Genomic DNA, 13,260 nt, shown 5'->3' with positions numbered 1-13,260 from the left:
TCACCACCAAGATACCAGTTATGACTAGATCAAAACCAGCAATACCTCATCAACACAATGTATCCCAGCATGCTCTGCCTGCAACACGAACATGGTCAAGCTTGCAGACGTGATTACAGTACAAGCACACAAAGGAAGTGAGCACATAAACTAGGTTTATTGGCCATGTCTGCCACGTGTAGTTATCGAATTTCAGACTCGTGCTGAAAACGAGTAGACATATTTCGAAAAAACTACATGACTCATACCTGTAATGTTTGGACAATTGCGTTTTCTGGCTGTAAAGAAAAACTCTCTTTCAACCTGCACCCTCATCACTCATCTTTGCTAGGCCACTAGGAGACTAGGAGACTTAATCGCAGACTTTCCACATTAAAGAGGGTGTTTGTAAAAGCTACACAATATCCAGAAACTGGTCTACTAACAAGCACACCTGCTGGTTCTAATTCCAAAACACCAACAATCTGTGAAGCAAAGAATCAGCCCAGCCCACATAAAAAACAGCAGCAGAGCTAGTAATGCAAAATTGGTGTAAAAAAGCACAAGAGTTTTATAGTGCCCTAGGACTGCAAAGAGGGCTCAAAATGATATCTTAATAATGTCCAGTCGTGAGGAGACAAAGACCCATTTACTGCCTGAATGCATATCCACACAGCGCTATTTATTGCCCATGCAATATAATATCTTTTCATGGCATGAAACATATCCTGCTTGGAATACAAACAACAGCACACATACCGGAACAAACAAAAGGGTCTTTCTACTGACAGAATTGACTTTAGCTGATGTGAAACTTCCTTGTACGAGATCCAGAGTGAAACCACTGAAAAGCTCTTTCATCCTGTTTCATCTACAGCAGAGCCACCATAACTTGGTTGGACATCTACCTTGTTCTCAGGTGTGCAAGATATTTCATCCAAACAGGACCAGAAGGAGATATACTGCCATGCACTAATTAAAATAAAATAGGCCAGAGATTTCAACGGAGGCCATTTTGTGAAAAGAAATTGCTTCCCAAATTACAAAGCACATCTGCCTTTTGAGACTGGACTGGATTTAAATAATCTGCCTCACACTCGAAGCAGTATTCCCCAGAGAACAGCTCTTACAGTATAGCTAAGACCAGAGAATAATATTCTCTTTTTCACTCCGAGTCTGCAAGGCACACGGTTTCCCAGTCAAGAATTGGGAGTAGCCCATAATCCTGCTGGCACTCCTTTCCAACTACAGGAAGAATTCTCAGCATATTCCCCAAAATATGAAGGCCATAGCTAAAGCTACAGTCTTTAAAGATCCAAGGCCCCCAAGCACCAAGCAAAACTCAGCTTTGTGCTTACAGAGAGGTTGCCAGCTGAAATGTGCATGTACACACACACACACATACCCACACACACTAATTGCTCCATTGCACAGACAGTCTATCAATGGTCTCATTATACGCATGACAACTCCGTGCTAGTTCACATTTTAGTTAGTACAAATCTTAATTTGGCACCACTAAGCATGCCAAGTAGTAGTAGTTGTGTATAATAAGAAATGAACAGTTATGAAGTAGGCTTCCTAGTTTACTGAGACCAAAAAACTGGAAATACACCCCTCTGTTTACAACGTCATACTGAGTCCGTCTATAATCAGTGAGTCAAGAGCAAGTTTTTGATGAAGCAGCCTAATAAAATGGAAAGGCTACCAATAGTATGCAATAATATTCTAGTGCGTTTCTGGACACAGTTCCTGATTAATCAACAGTGCTAGAAGCAGTTTTGGAGCTAGGTAATCTGAAGGTGGATCCAGTCTCTTGCTCTCATTTTTCATTTCCAACACGCATAATCTGTGGCCAGGTCAAGAACTACACTCTCAAAAGGCCGAAGGGGCATGCCCAGCTTGCTTCTGCTCAGGGGAGTGATGAGGACACCTTTGGGGGAGGCAGCATCGTGAATACATTCCATTACTTTCCTCGCTGTGACCAGAAGCGGCTTGTTGAGCAGCTGATGGAAAACTTTGAAGTTGAACCCACCATAGTTCTGTTCGTATTGGACCTTAAGAGTACAACAATGCCACTCCAAACCCAATGCCTCTAAGTTACAGGTTTGCCTCAAGTACCATAGTACCAACTGCTTGTTCAGTAAAGGCAATACTGTATACAATCTGAGTAAAATGTATCCAAGCCACCACAACTATGGCCATCAAAGACCAGCTGAAAGAAACTTCTCTGTGGCAACTCGTGTTTTTAATGAAGTCTAGTTTAAAAGCAGTGAAATCTACTGGACTAAATAAAAGTGGAATAATAGCTGGAGGCCAAACACAGCTCCTCCGCATGACCGTCTCTGTTTAAGCCGCGCACAGAGGGTCAACCATGGCCGAGACAACAGGAAAGTGCTTGAGAAGAAATCTGTGGAGGCCGATTTCATACTTGATAGGTTCTCAACAGTGCTTACCCTAACATTGTTTTTTTTGTTTTTTTTAATGGTAACTTGTTTAAAATGCTTGCTTTTCTTTTTAATCCAAGGCATTTATATAACGCAAAATAAAAATAAGAGCAGAAACCAAACACACTGTGCTCAGCCAGAGACACCATAGAGCCCTCTTATCATCAAGCTTGATGACAGCAATAGGCAGTCCGCACTATCATTACAAATTCCACTTGTAGTCGTGAGGGCCGGCCAAATGTTCAATATTTTGATATTTTCCGAAGGACATTTCCACTTAAGATCATTGAGTGAATAGAGGAAACCTGTCTGGGAAATGTCAAGTACCCCTTTCTCTGCAAAACAAACCCTACAGCCCTGGCCAGCAGGCAATTATACCATTTTTGTGAGAGGCTTCATATTTTCAAGACCTTGCGCTCTGTGTCTAAATGTAAATGGAGGTTATGACAAGAGTGCATCTGAAGAATAATTTTCTGTGTTCATTCAAAGTCCTCCTCTCTCAATGCTGATATATGCACTACAACTGCTTTCAGGAACTGATTACTACAGAATTTTACTTAAAAAAAAAAAAAAATATATATATATATATATATATATATATTGAACTGGGCAATAAGAGTTGGGAGTGGCGTAGGCATGCACCCAAGGTGCAGACAGCTCAAACTGCAGTTAATAATAAACAGAATAAATAGGACAGATGGCTGACTAACACTCAAGTTGCCTTTACAACTTGGCAGTTTTTTGTTTGACCTTGAGTTGTGTCTAGCCGCACATCAATTTTACTGTAAAAACAGTCTACACTCAGTGAGCAATTCATTAGGAATTTATAGACTATTTTTTATTTTTTTTTAACTTATTATTTTACTTACTTCTGCTGTCATTCCACAGTCAAAGTCGCTTAGATCCCATTTCTTCCCCATTCTAACAGCTGAACCTCTTGAACATGTCTCCATGCATTTAGTTGCTGCCACAAAATAGGCTGATTAAATATTTACATTAACAAACTGGTGTACAGGACTACCTAATAAATCACTGAGAGCATATTGTATAACAGGCTAACAATAAGTGTTATCAGTAATAACAATTTAACAGCCATTTATGAATTGTTAATACATTAGTGGTAGTAGCAGCATAGGTCCTAAAACTCATAGTATTAGCAGCATTGTAAGCATTTACATATAATCGTTTCCATATAACATAATAGTAATAGTCTTCGATTGGATTAAGTTAAATAATAACCATTTTTGGATCTCTTAAATGATATATCATATTATTGATTCATAATAACACATGTTTTTATTCACTGCTTTCAAAACGCAACATAAAATGCTTAGCGCATCCTTGACACAATAAAGGATTATTTGAATTATTCAATAAGACAATATGAAAGTGCTTTGCCCAAGAGAGAGATAACGTATTAACACAGGGACTGCTCAGACCACTGTCTTCAGCTACAATCAAGCTTGACTGATAAGAGCTTATTAAGAAGTTATATATGACAACTCCAAATCCCTTGAGCCAAATATTTACCCGGCTAAAAATATGAATAATGAAAAATCCATGGATTCAGTGGGTAGCACTGCTGCATCACAGCAAGGAGGTCCTGGGTTCGAATCCCCGTCGGCCGGGGCCTCTCTGTGCGGAGTTTGCATGTTCTCCCCGTGTCTGCGTGGGTTTCCTCCGGGTACTCTGGCTTCCTCCCACAGTCCAGGTTAGGCTGATTGGAGAGTCTAAATTGCCTGTGGGTATGGGTGTGTGAGTGAATGGTGTGTGTGCCCTACAATGGACTGGCGACCTGTCCAGGGTGTATTCCTGCCTTTCGCCCAATGTATGCTGGGATAGGCTCCAGCCCCCCTGAGACCCTGTTCAGGATAAGCGGGTTAAGATGGATGGATGGATGGATGGATGGATGCACAATGAAACCAATTTGCCTCCAACGTAGCAATGCATTATTTCACAGATTAACCAAAGCAAAACGTTAACAGTCGCTATTATCTAAGGTGCCATTTCATCACCCGGGCCCCTAGACTCTCAGTTCCCTCCAATAGTTGCAAACAAATACAAATATCTGCCAGCTCAGTAACTAGTTTACAAAGAAAACTGAGCTACATTTATGAAACAAACCTACCATGAAGCAATGTTGCTGTGTATTCGCGTAATAAACACGGTGGGAAAATGCTGATGCAAGAGAAAAAAAAATATAAACTTCCTGTTGGCCGTCACTTGAATGTATCGTATTGCGCCGCGTCACGGTTTTTTGTTGTGCTTGTACTTTTTGAGAGCGACTCTTTCCCCTTTCGCCTCTGTCTCCACATGGAGGCCCAACCCCTCTGGTGTCTGTTTACAATCAAAACCGGCTTCACCACAACTCGCACAGGGCAAAAGACACAGAACAGCCCCTGCCTGAGAGGTCTAGGGTTCATGCAGGGGCTAGATGCCCTGCACACGGAAAACAGGAGAAACTGTGACTAAGTATTCTCCCAAATTCCTAGTTTGCTCCTGTTCCACACAAATTCTACAAATCCAAGAAGCTTTCTTTTCCGTTTCGGGCTCATACAGGCTTTGATAAGGTCATTATGCAGTACATGCATTGACTTACAATTTTGTCTTTGTTATAAATGAAACCATTTGAGTTACTGTTGATATTCTGACGGAAAAACAAAAACTAACACGACCATCTCAATTCAAAGAGTGCAACAAAAATTTGTTGCTTTTACAGCAAAAAATCCAAACAACAGCAATCGCCTCAGGGCATTACTTCTTATGACACCCATTTCCTCCGTGCATGCATGAGAGTTGTGTGTGTGTGTGTGTGTGTGTGTGTGTGTGTGTGAACGTGAGTGCGTTTGTGTGTGAACGTGAGTGCGTTTGTGTGGCATATCATAAATGTGGGAATTTAATGCAATCATGTTTGTGTTGTTTTAAGGAATGATGTATTTAAAATGGAGAATTACTGCACGATAATAGCAGTGGACTAACTGGAATGAGTTCCGTGAATTTCTATGGTACATATCAAAGTAAATGGGAGCATACAGGCGTAGCTAAAGAACTGGGCTTGATTGCAAACTAAATTCTTCCATTTCATTTTCTCAAAGCCCAGCTTTGATCCTGACACAGTACATGCATCGCTCCTCTATTTCAGTATTTTCATATCGAAACTCAGTCATTGTGTCAAAGAGATTAGGTATCATGGCAACGAAGGACGAACACAATTACGCAACTGTCTCTTTAGGCACATACTTGACAATAATGGTTCTTCATTCATCTGAGGTGTCAACGTTTCCTAAACTCGCTGTATTACATGGAATAATGAAATGCTCAGCTAAGTGGCGCAGTGTTTCACGGCTGCTTTTCTTTAAGAATCGACAGAGGTGTGCGTGCGAGAGCGAGAGAGAGAGACAATAAAGGCTTAACAATGGGAGAATGCCTTTTAAGTGACTCAGGATGGAAGTTTCTGAAAGTTGTTTGGTCTCAAACAGGGTCAATGATGAAACATGGCTTTCATGGCCTACTGCAAATTGAACACAAGGCAGAGGCGGAGGAGGGAGGCTAGTTCGCGCTTTCCAAGCACAGAACTTAGTGGTGTTCTCAGACAGAATTTCATATCGTCTCCTTGAATAAATCAATAGAGTTTTCTTTTGATATAAAAATGAAACATCAACTCGTCCGGCGCTTGAGCGAGGAATTTATACATGGGGATTGATTTATTCCATAGAGAAATGTGCACTTTCTTTGCATATAATTACGAATAGCTGCCTTTAGACATGAGAAATTCCAGCTCGCATCGTCTACTTTTTCTACTTATTAATGAATCTACACAAAGACACGAGAACTACACAAATTCACCAACTGAAATGTAAGCCAACAGATATGGGTATTAAAGCACTTCATACAGCTAGGCACTCAAAGGACGCTCCATTTTCCCATTACTCTGATGAACAGCCAATCAGATTTCAGCATGCTGATCATATGTGGACCTCACAAGCAAATAAATTGAGGCCACATTGAGAAATATTAGCACTGTTCTGTGTGTGGGTGTGTGTGTGTGTGTGTGTGTGTGAAATGCAGCTGCATTCAATCACATTCAACAAGGCTATACAGCCAAAACTGATGAGGCAAGCATATTCCCAGCACGAGTCCACAGAAGTTTGAGCGCAAATACGGTTCCATTAACCCACAGATGCCAGAAAACAACCAGACAAAAATCATATTATTTGATGAGAAAAACTTATCCAGTGGAGCTGAAAAACATGTTATGAGATTTTGCAGTCAACTTCACATGCCATCGCACAAAAAGGTAAACCACACAAAACGCACAGCGTGGTTATCATGTTTATCAGTTTGCTCGTACTGACAGGAGAAAGAGAGCTGGTTGTTTATATACACGGGTACAATGCCCTAGTAAAAGGCAGTTGTGACAGTACAAAACCACAGTGTTCCACATGCAGTCTGCTTCATTAAATACAGAGACAGTGACAATGAAGAGAGCTGCCCAGCACACAACCGTGGCTGAAGTACTGGGCAAGAAAAGACCTGGAACGACTCAAATAGCCTGTGTTCCCATGAACCAGTGCTCCACAAGTTTAATTACATTACCACGCCTTCCCCTGACAGAGGAAGCGGGGTCAAAAAGGCAACACTGTATTATTTTGGATTATTTGTTTTTATTAATAAACAAAACACCAGACAGAAAGAGCAATATTTTCCTCCTATAAACAGACAAAAGGTTAAACAGACATTCATCATCTTAACCCTCAGTTTTCACATCTTAACCCGGTCTACTGGGCTGTAGATGTGGAATATTTTGAGAAAAGCTGCAACTTGGGCAGATTTGTGCATATTTGTGCATATTTAGGCTTTCCAACCGGGATATTACAGAAACCCAGGGAGGAACTACTGTAAACATCCATGCTAGAAATTCATCCATGCTAAACATCCATGCTAGAAACTCATCCATGCTAAACATCCATGCAAGGAAGCATCGTTTCTATGGGAAGACAGGAATTGGAGACCTCAGTGGTATTAGGTGTTAGCAGAGAACGGTTAGTAGGTGGGTAAGTCAAACAGGGTTAGTTTTAGGTTAGGACATCTGGACTCTGAGGTATAGTCTACCTGAGCTCAGGCCATAGCAGTTTAGGGGGCTGGAGGCCCATGCATTATCCTGCTTTATACTGTCCATCTCCAAATCTGTGCGGGGCGGTGGTGGGGGTGAGAGGGAGAGAAGGGTTTTGTTCAGTTACATAACATGGCAGTCGCAGTGCATGATTTTCAGCCTGGCCAAGACCTCGTATGGATTCCCTACTACCATCCCGGAAAGCCAGGGCCGAGTTGCAGGTTGTACGGTGAAATAAAAAGATTTTAAGGCAAAGCAAACCACATGGCTCACCAGTACCAGGTTTGCCCGTCACTATTTGACTATTTTCTGGCTTCAAAATCAAACTAGCAGTATAACACCCAGGCCTCTTCATTAGGGCTTAAAGAAAAGTTGGAATGCTTGGCAAAGCTGTTACAGTTTGGGAAATATTATATAATACATATATATATAATTATATATGTATATGTATTATAAATATATATAATACATAAAGGAATACATTTGATTACTTAAGGAAGTAATTCAATTAAATAATTCAAGACTAACCAAAAATGCAGAGTTTTCAAAATAGAAAATACAAATGTGCTCTTACTAAATGCTAAATATATGAATCCACACATTGAATACAGAAATGAACAACATAGAAGCGACAACAATGTGTGTGTAAAGCTGTGTTTAGCTGTGATGCAAGAGTGGAAATTTATCAACCCCAAACAGGTGCAGCCACGGTATACTGTCAATCATAATCTATCAATCAGAGCTTCTGACACCATGGAAGCAGCACCTGTTTTGGGCTGATGAAGCCTCGCTCTGCCACTGCTACAGCTGAGGGGAGAGAGGAGAGGAGAGAGGGGAGAGGGGAGAGAGGAGAGGAGAGAGGAGAGAGGAGAGAGGAGAGAGGGCAGAGGGCAGAGGGCAGAGGAGAGAGGAGAGAGGAGAGAGGAGAGGGCAGAGGAGAGAGGGCAGAGGAGAGAGGAGAGAGGAGAGAGGAGAGAGGAGAGAGGAGAGAGGGCAGAGGAGAAAGGATAGAGGAGAGAGCAGCACTGGGACCTACAGGGCGGGAAGAAGCTCCAGGTGGGGGGCCGCAGTCCTGGGATGGGTGAGGCTGGCGGGGGGAGGACACAGCATAAGGTTAAACATGCAGGGGTGTGAGGGCTCAAGCGCCGCTTCGTACGGGTGGGCTACACACATAACCACACCCACTGCACGGTGACGGCACGTGGGAGTACAGGCACAAATTCGGAGAGGAAAGCCTGCCGAGAGCCTAACTTGAATGAGTTGGTGTCATAAAAATGTTGTTTATAGGGCACTACTGTAAATAAATGTGTGAGGTTTTACACACAAATACGGTTTAAAACGATGAGAAAATGCTACATTTAAAATGTTGCATCTGCTTGGAATCTTGGAAGCTCAATAGCTCAAACCACTCAGATAGAACCTTATAACATATACAGTATATAATAACCTAATAACAGGTCACACTCAAAGGGATGTGCATTTGTACTGGCACCTTACTTTACAGGAAGTTATGAAAAGGAACATGCTTGACTCAAAACAGTCACTGGTAACTGGGTGCTGATCCTACAAAAAGTATAAAGTCAGTGAAGTAAAAGCCCACAGTGAAGTTTGAAATGGATTTTTATTACTTTATTACTCCAGGAAGCCTTTTTCTAAATATATAAAAGCATTGATGCTTTATTTTTCATTTGGGAAAAATTTCATGAGTACTTGAACATTAAGAGTCTATTCAATTTACCCTGAGTCATGATACAAAATGTGTTTCTTTTTTGGAGGTTTTAATTTTGAAAGAAGCCAATGCATTGCACACTGCGGTATACAGAATTGTAATCTTTTTCAAAGCTATTCCAAAGCTATTTTTCACAGTAGAGCAGTCCCTTACCTCACTGAACCGACTTTATTGACCCTGACCTTTTGTCTACAGCAGGGGTTCCCAAACTGTAGGGTCAGGACCCCATGTTGGGTTGCTCGATTTCAGGATTGGGTCACCTTGGGTCATCTTTAAAAAGATCAAATGTCATTTATGTCTCTCAAATATGCGACTGTAGGCCACTACATGTTTAACATTACAACCCAACTATAATAAAACAATGAGGCAGAAGAGGTTGTGGTTGATTTATAGTATAGTCGTGGTTAAAGGGGGGTGTTAGGCACAAGATGTGCGTGTGGGTGGGGTTTTGGGGTGGTGTAAGTTTGAGAACATTCATTTGGGGTCACATTAGATAAATTCATGGGAACCCCTGGTCTTCTACTCAGTTCTATTTTCTATAAGGCACAGGGCACCTTTGTAATGACTTCACAGACCTGGGGAATTATATTCAGTGTCTGACTGGAAGGTGTGGAGCCAGAACGGGAGACGGGACACTGCCCCCTGTTGGACAGCGCTGGATGTGCGCCCAGGCAGCGTGCCCACCGCGCCCACCCACTGCGTGACCAGCGGGCCTTCTAAAGCTCGCGCTCCCAGACCTAAAAGAGGAATGACCTTTTCCTTCAGGAACCACCGGGAGTCGGAGCGCAGACTGCTCTGCGCGTGGACTTTCTCCGTTGTTGGATTCATGCAGTTTTGATTTATGACTTTCCACTCACCGTTTTAAGAGCGTTTTTACTATTTTTGTTTCCGGGCCAAATGAAGGGCAGCCTGCCCATTAGCTACCAATTACGTGCGTCTTCACCGTGCGATGCAGTGGGTCATGCCCAGCCCAGCATCACAAAAAAATATTAGTTTTGTGTACGGGTTTTGGCACCGGACCAAACGTTTAAGTGGGCGAGTACACTTAGCCCCCCGCTCTGTTCCTGCTCTTTTTTTCCAAAGTCGTATCTGTAATTACATCCATGAACCCGTATGATTTAGGGTCAAGGTTTTCAGACTGGAAGCGCTCTAAAGCAGCCGGGACAAGCAGGGCGGTGGTTATTGGGGGGCTGGGGTACATGGGGGGGGGCTGTGGTGTATGGGGGGGGGGTCATTATAACGGCCCGTCGGCTGCAACCGAGCATGACGTCAAGCTGGCTTCGGAAAGCCCTGCGCGTCCGAACACAGGACCGCTTATTTCAGGGGGTTTCGAATGGCGAGCGTCACCAACGCACGCCAAACAACACACAAGAATCCCACTGTGCGCGTGATACTTCTCATACACAACTGAAAGAACGGATTGTAACTAGCGGTTAAAACTCGAGACTTGGTGGTGGAGGGAGGATTATGGTGGAGAAAAATAGGCACGGAACAGTTAAGCAACCTCGTGTGTATGTGGAAAAAGATTATGTCAACACAGTGAAATCTACAGATATACATGAACATACATTTCATACTGTTTTGGACACATGTAAATGGCATGATCCACATGCATGCGAGTGTGTGTGTGTGTATACAGTCGCAGCGTGTGTTTAATCAAGTGTGCGTACAAGTGAAGACACACACAAGCTTAAAAGTCAGAATTGAACCCTATCCCACATAAGAATCAAACCCTATCCCTATCTGCCAAAGCAGATACACCAGTATGGAAGACCCAGAAGCAACCCAGAAGCAAACACTAAACGAGTGCTAAACGAGTGATGTTCACACTGGGGGCTGACTGACTCAAAGAGACAGACCCTGCTCCAGCCCAGCCCAATGGATCTGAGGAGAATGGACTCTGTCCAGCATTCAGGTACAGCTGTAGACCTCTCAAACACACACATTTAAAAGGAGACCTCACTTTAGCTATACCCCAACAGAGTGACACTTACACACAGAGCCTGTTCTAGGCATCGGCAACATAGGCGATCACTTAGGGCCCCATCTGTCAGGAGGGGCCCCTAGGTCGGATATAACTCAAATGGGGGCCTACAAAGAAAATAGGGCCTCCAGTAGTTTAGAACTGGCCATGCTGCACACATTCTGGAGACGCACACAGCACTGAACAGAGAAGCACTAAGGTCCAAAGGCAACTATCAGGGGGGAAAAAAACACTTTTAAAAAAGTACATAAAAGCACAGAAAACCCAAAAAATGCATCTCACGGTTACCTCATCTGGCCCTCAAGCCGTCACGCTGAAGACATGAAAAACGCATTCCAGCAGATGCAAGAGAACATCCGGAGAGCAAATTAATTTTTGCGCCTTCGAATCGCAGCTTGTCATGATGCAACGCACGACACACAGAACATCAAACGGGCCGCGTGTCCCAGAATGACCAGAACTGGAGTCAGAGAGATCAGGTGCCTCAGCCGGCCGGGTGGGAGGGAGTGAGGGAGGGAGAACGTGGCACGGTACCTGGCTTTGGCACACAGTTGGTGACGGACTGGGGGATTTTGTCGTTGATCAGCTCCACGCACTCGCTGGGAAAGAAGCCCACCTATGGAGAGGAGGGGAAGATTGCAGATTAAAAAGCTCTCCACTGAAAGACAAGCTGAAATCAAAATGTACTTTTTCCTCAATGTTGTAAATTCTTGAGAACCATACGAATATGCCAAAGCATATAGTCCATAAAAATAATACAATTTAAATGATTATATTTCTGTATTTTCATTTTTTCCATCCACTTTCTGAAAATCGGTTGGGGTTTACACGTAATCGTGTACCAGTATGTCATCCAATGTCTGTCAATTTTTGGTCGCGCTCCAATAATATATCTTTTCACTTCACAGCGCAGATCCTCATTCGACATCCCCCTCCTTATTTAATGACATCCCCGCCCTTCAAATTTCCCCCGAAACATTTGTTTCACTTGCGTGTATATAACATCGCGGAAGTTAGTGCTGCTCTAACTTCTGTTTCAAGCTTGTCTTTAAAGATGTCTTAGATAAATATTTGGTATGAAGATCAAAGTGTCTCATCATGATCAAAGTTTCACATGCAAGTGAGAGGATGTTACCAGCTAATACCTTACCGGCAGCAGAATTAATTGAGGACTCTCTTCTGAATACAATTTAGACCTGAGTTGCCAGAGAGGATTAATTACACTATACAGGTTATATACTGCCATCAGCAGTGCTTTGGGTCTGTAGCTATTCTAGCCATGTGTCTCCCAAGCCAGGGCACCCAACATAAGCTGGCCAAGGGCTTTCTTCCAGGTATCTACCCAGCCAGTGGGCACAAAACATTTTTACAACCACTGCTGATTTTTTAAGGTCTTCACTTCCTTGTATTGTTCCAAGAAGCAGCGAACGTAAATCACAGGCCGAGATAACACTCTTATATTCTCGAACTGCACTTTCCAGATAAGAGCGCTCCCGACAGGCTTGTCGTGTGTAGAATCACGGTAAAGGAGCACGACACGCCACATCCTTACCTAAAAAAAGGCACTCGACCCTACCCTGCACTACTGCTGAGCTCTTAAGCTCTTAAAAAGCAGTACTGTACGTGAAGGAGGATTACACAAAGATACAGGACAGTAGAGGATGCATCATCGTGTGGCTTTAGCAAAGTTAAATGGGAATAGGTTTATTTGGGTTTCTAAAATAAACTGTTTGTTTACAGAAATGATACACTGAGAGTGGTTCATCAGTGACCGTGTTTAACACACTCGAGTCAAAACGCGAGCGGAATGGTCAACGCTTTCAGTCCCAACAGTCCCAGATGGCACTCCAGCGTAACTACTGTAAAACCCCAAGAGTGCCATATGGTACTCTCGACCGTACACCATTTCAACCAATCAAAATGACTGCTGTACTGTTGTTTTGATTTAAAACCCTACTAAGTTTTCTCAACCAAAGCCAAAAGCCCTTGGGGATTTGGGTGTGGCCAC

General features: G+C 42.9%; 1 protein-coding gene across 1 annotated transcript in view; it reads right to left on the bottom strand.

Moving 5' to 3' along the window:
- arhgap32a (Rho GTPase activating protein 32a) overlaps positions 1-13,260 on the bottom strand; it is a 127,115-nt gene that overhangs the window by 18,390 nt on the left and 95,465 nt on the right. The window contains exons 11-13 of the mRNA XM_061216560.1: positions 11,787-11,868; positions 8,576-8,626; positions 7,539-7,613 (exon numbers count right to left, since the gene is read on the bottom strand). Coding sequence (XP_061072544.1) covers positions 7,539-7,613; positions 8,576-8,626; positions 11,787-11,868 — 208 coding nt within the window. The remainder of the gene's footprint in view (positions 1-7,538; positions 7,614-8,575; positions 8,627-11,786; positions 11,869-13,260) is intronic.

This window comes from Conger conger, chromosome 13 (genome assembly GCF_963514075.1).
Source record: "Conger conger chromosome 13, fConCon1.1, whole genome shotgun sequence".
Taxonomy (NCBI): domain Eukaryota; kingdom Metazoa; phylum Chordata; class Actinopteri; order Anguilliformes; family Congridae; genus Conger; species Conger conger.
Note: the sequence above shows the minus strand (reverse complement) of the source record. Positions and strands in the feature narration are given on the sequence as shown.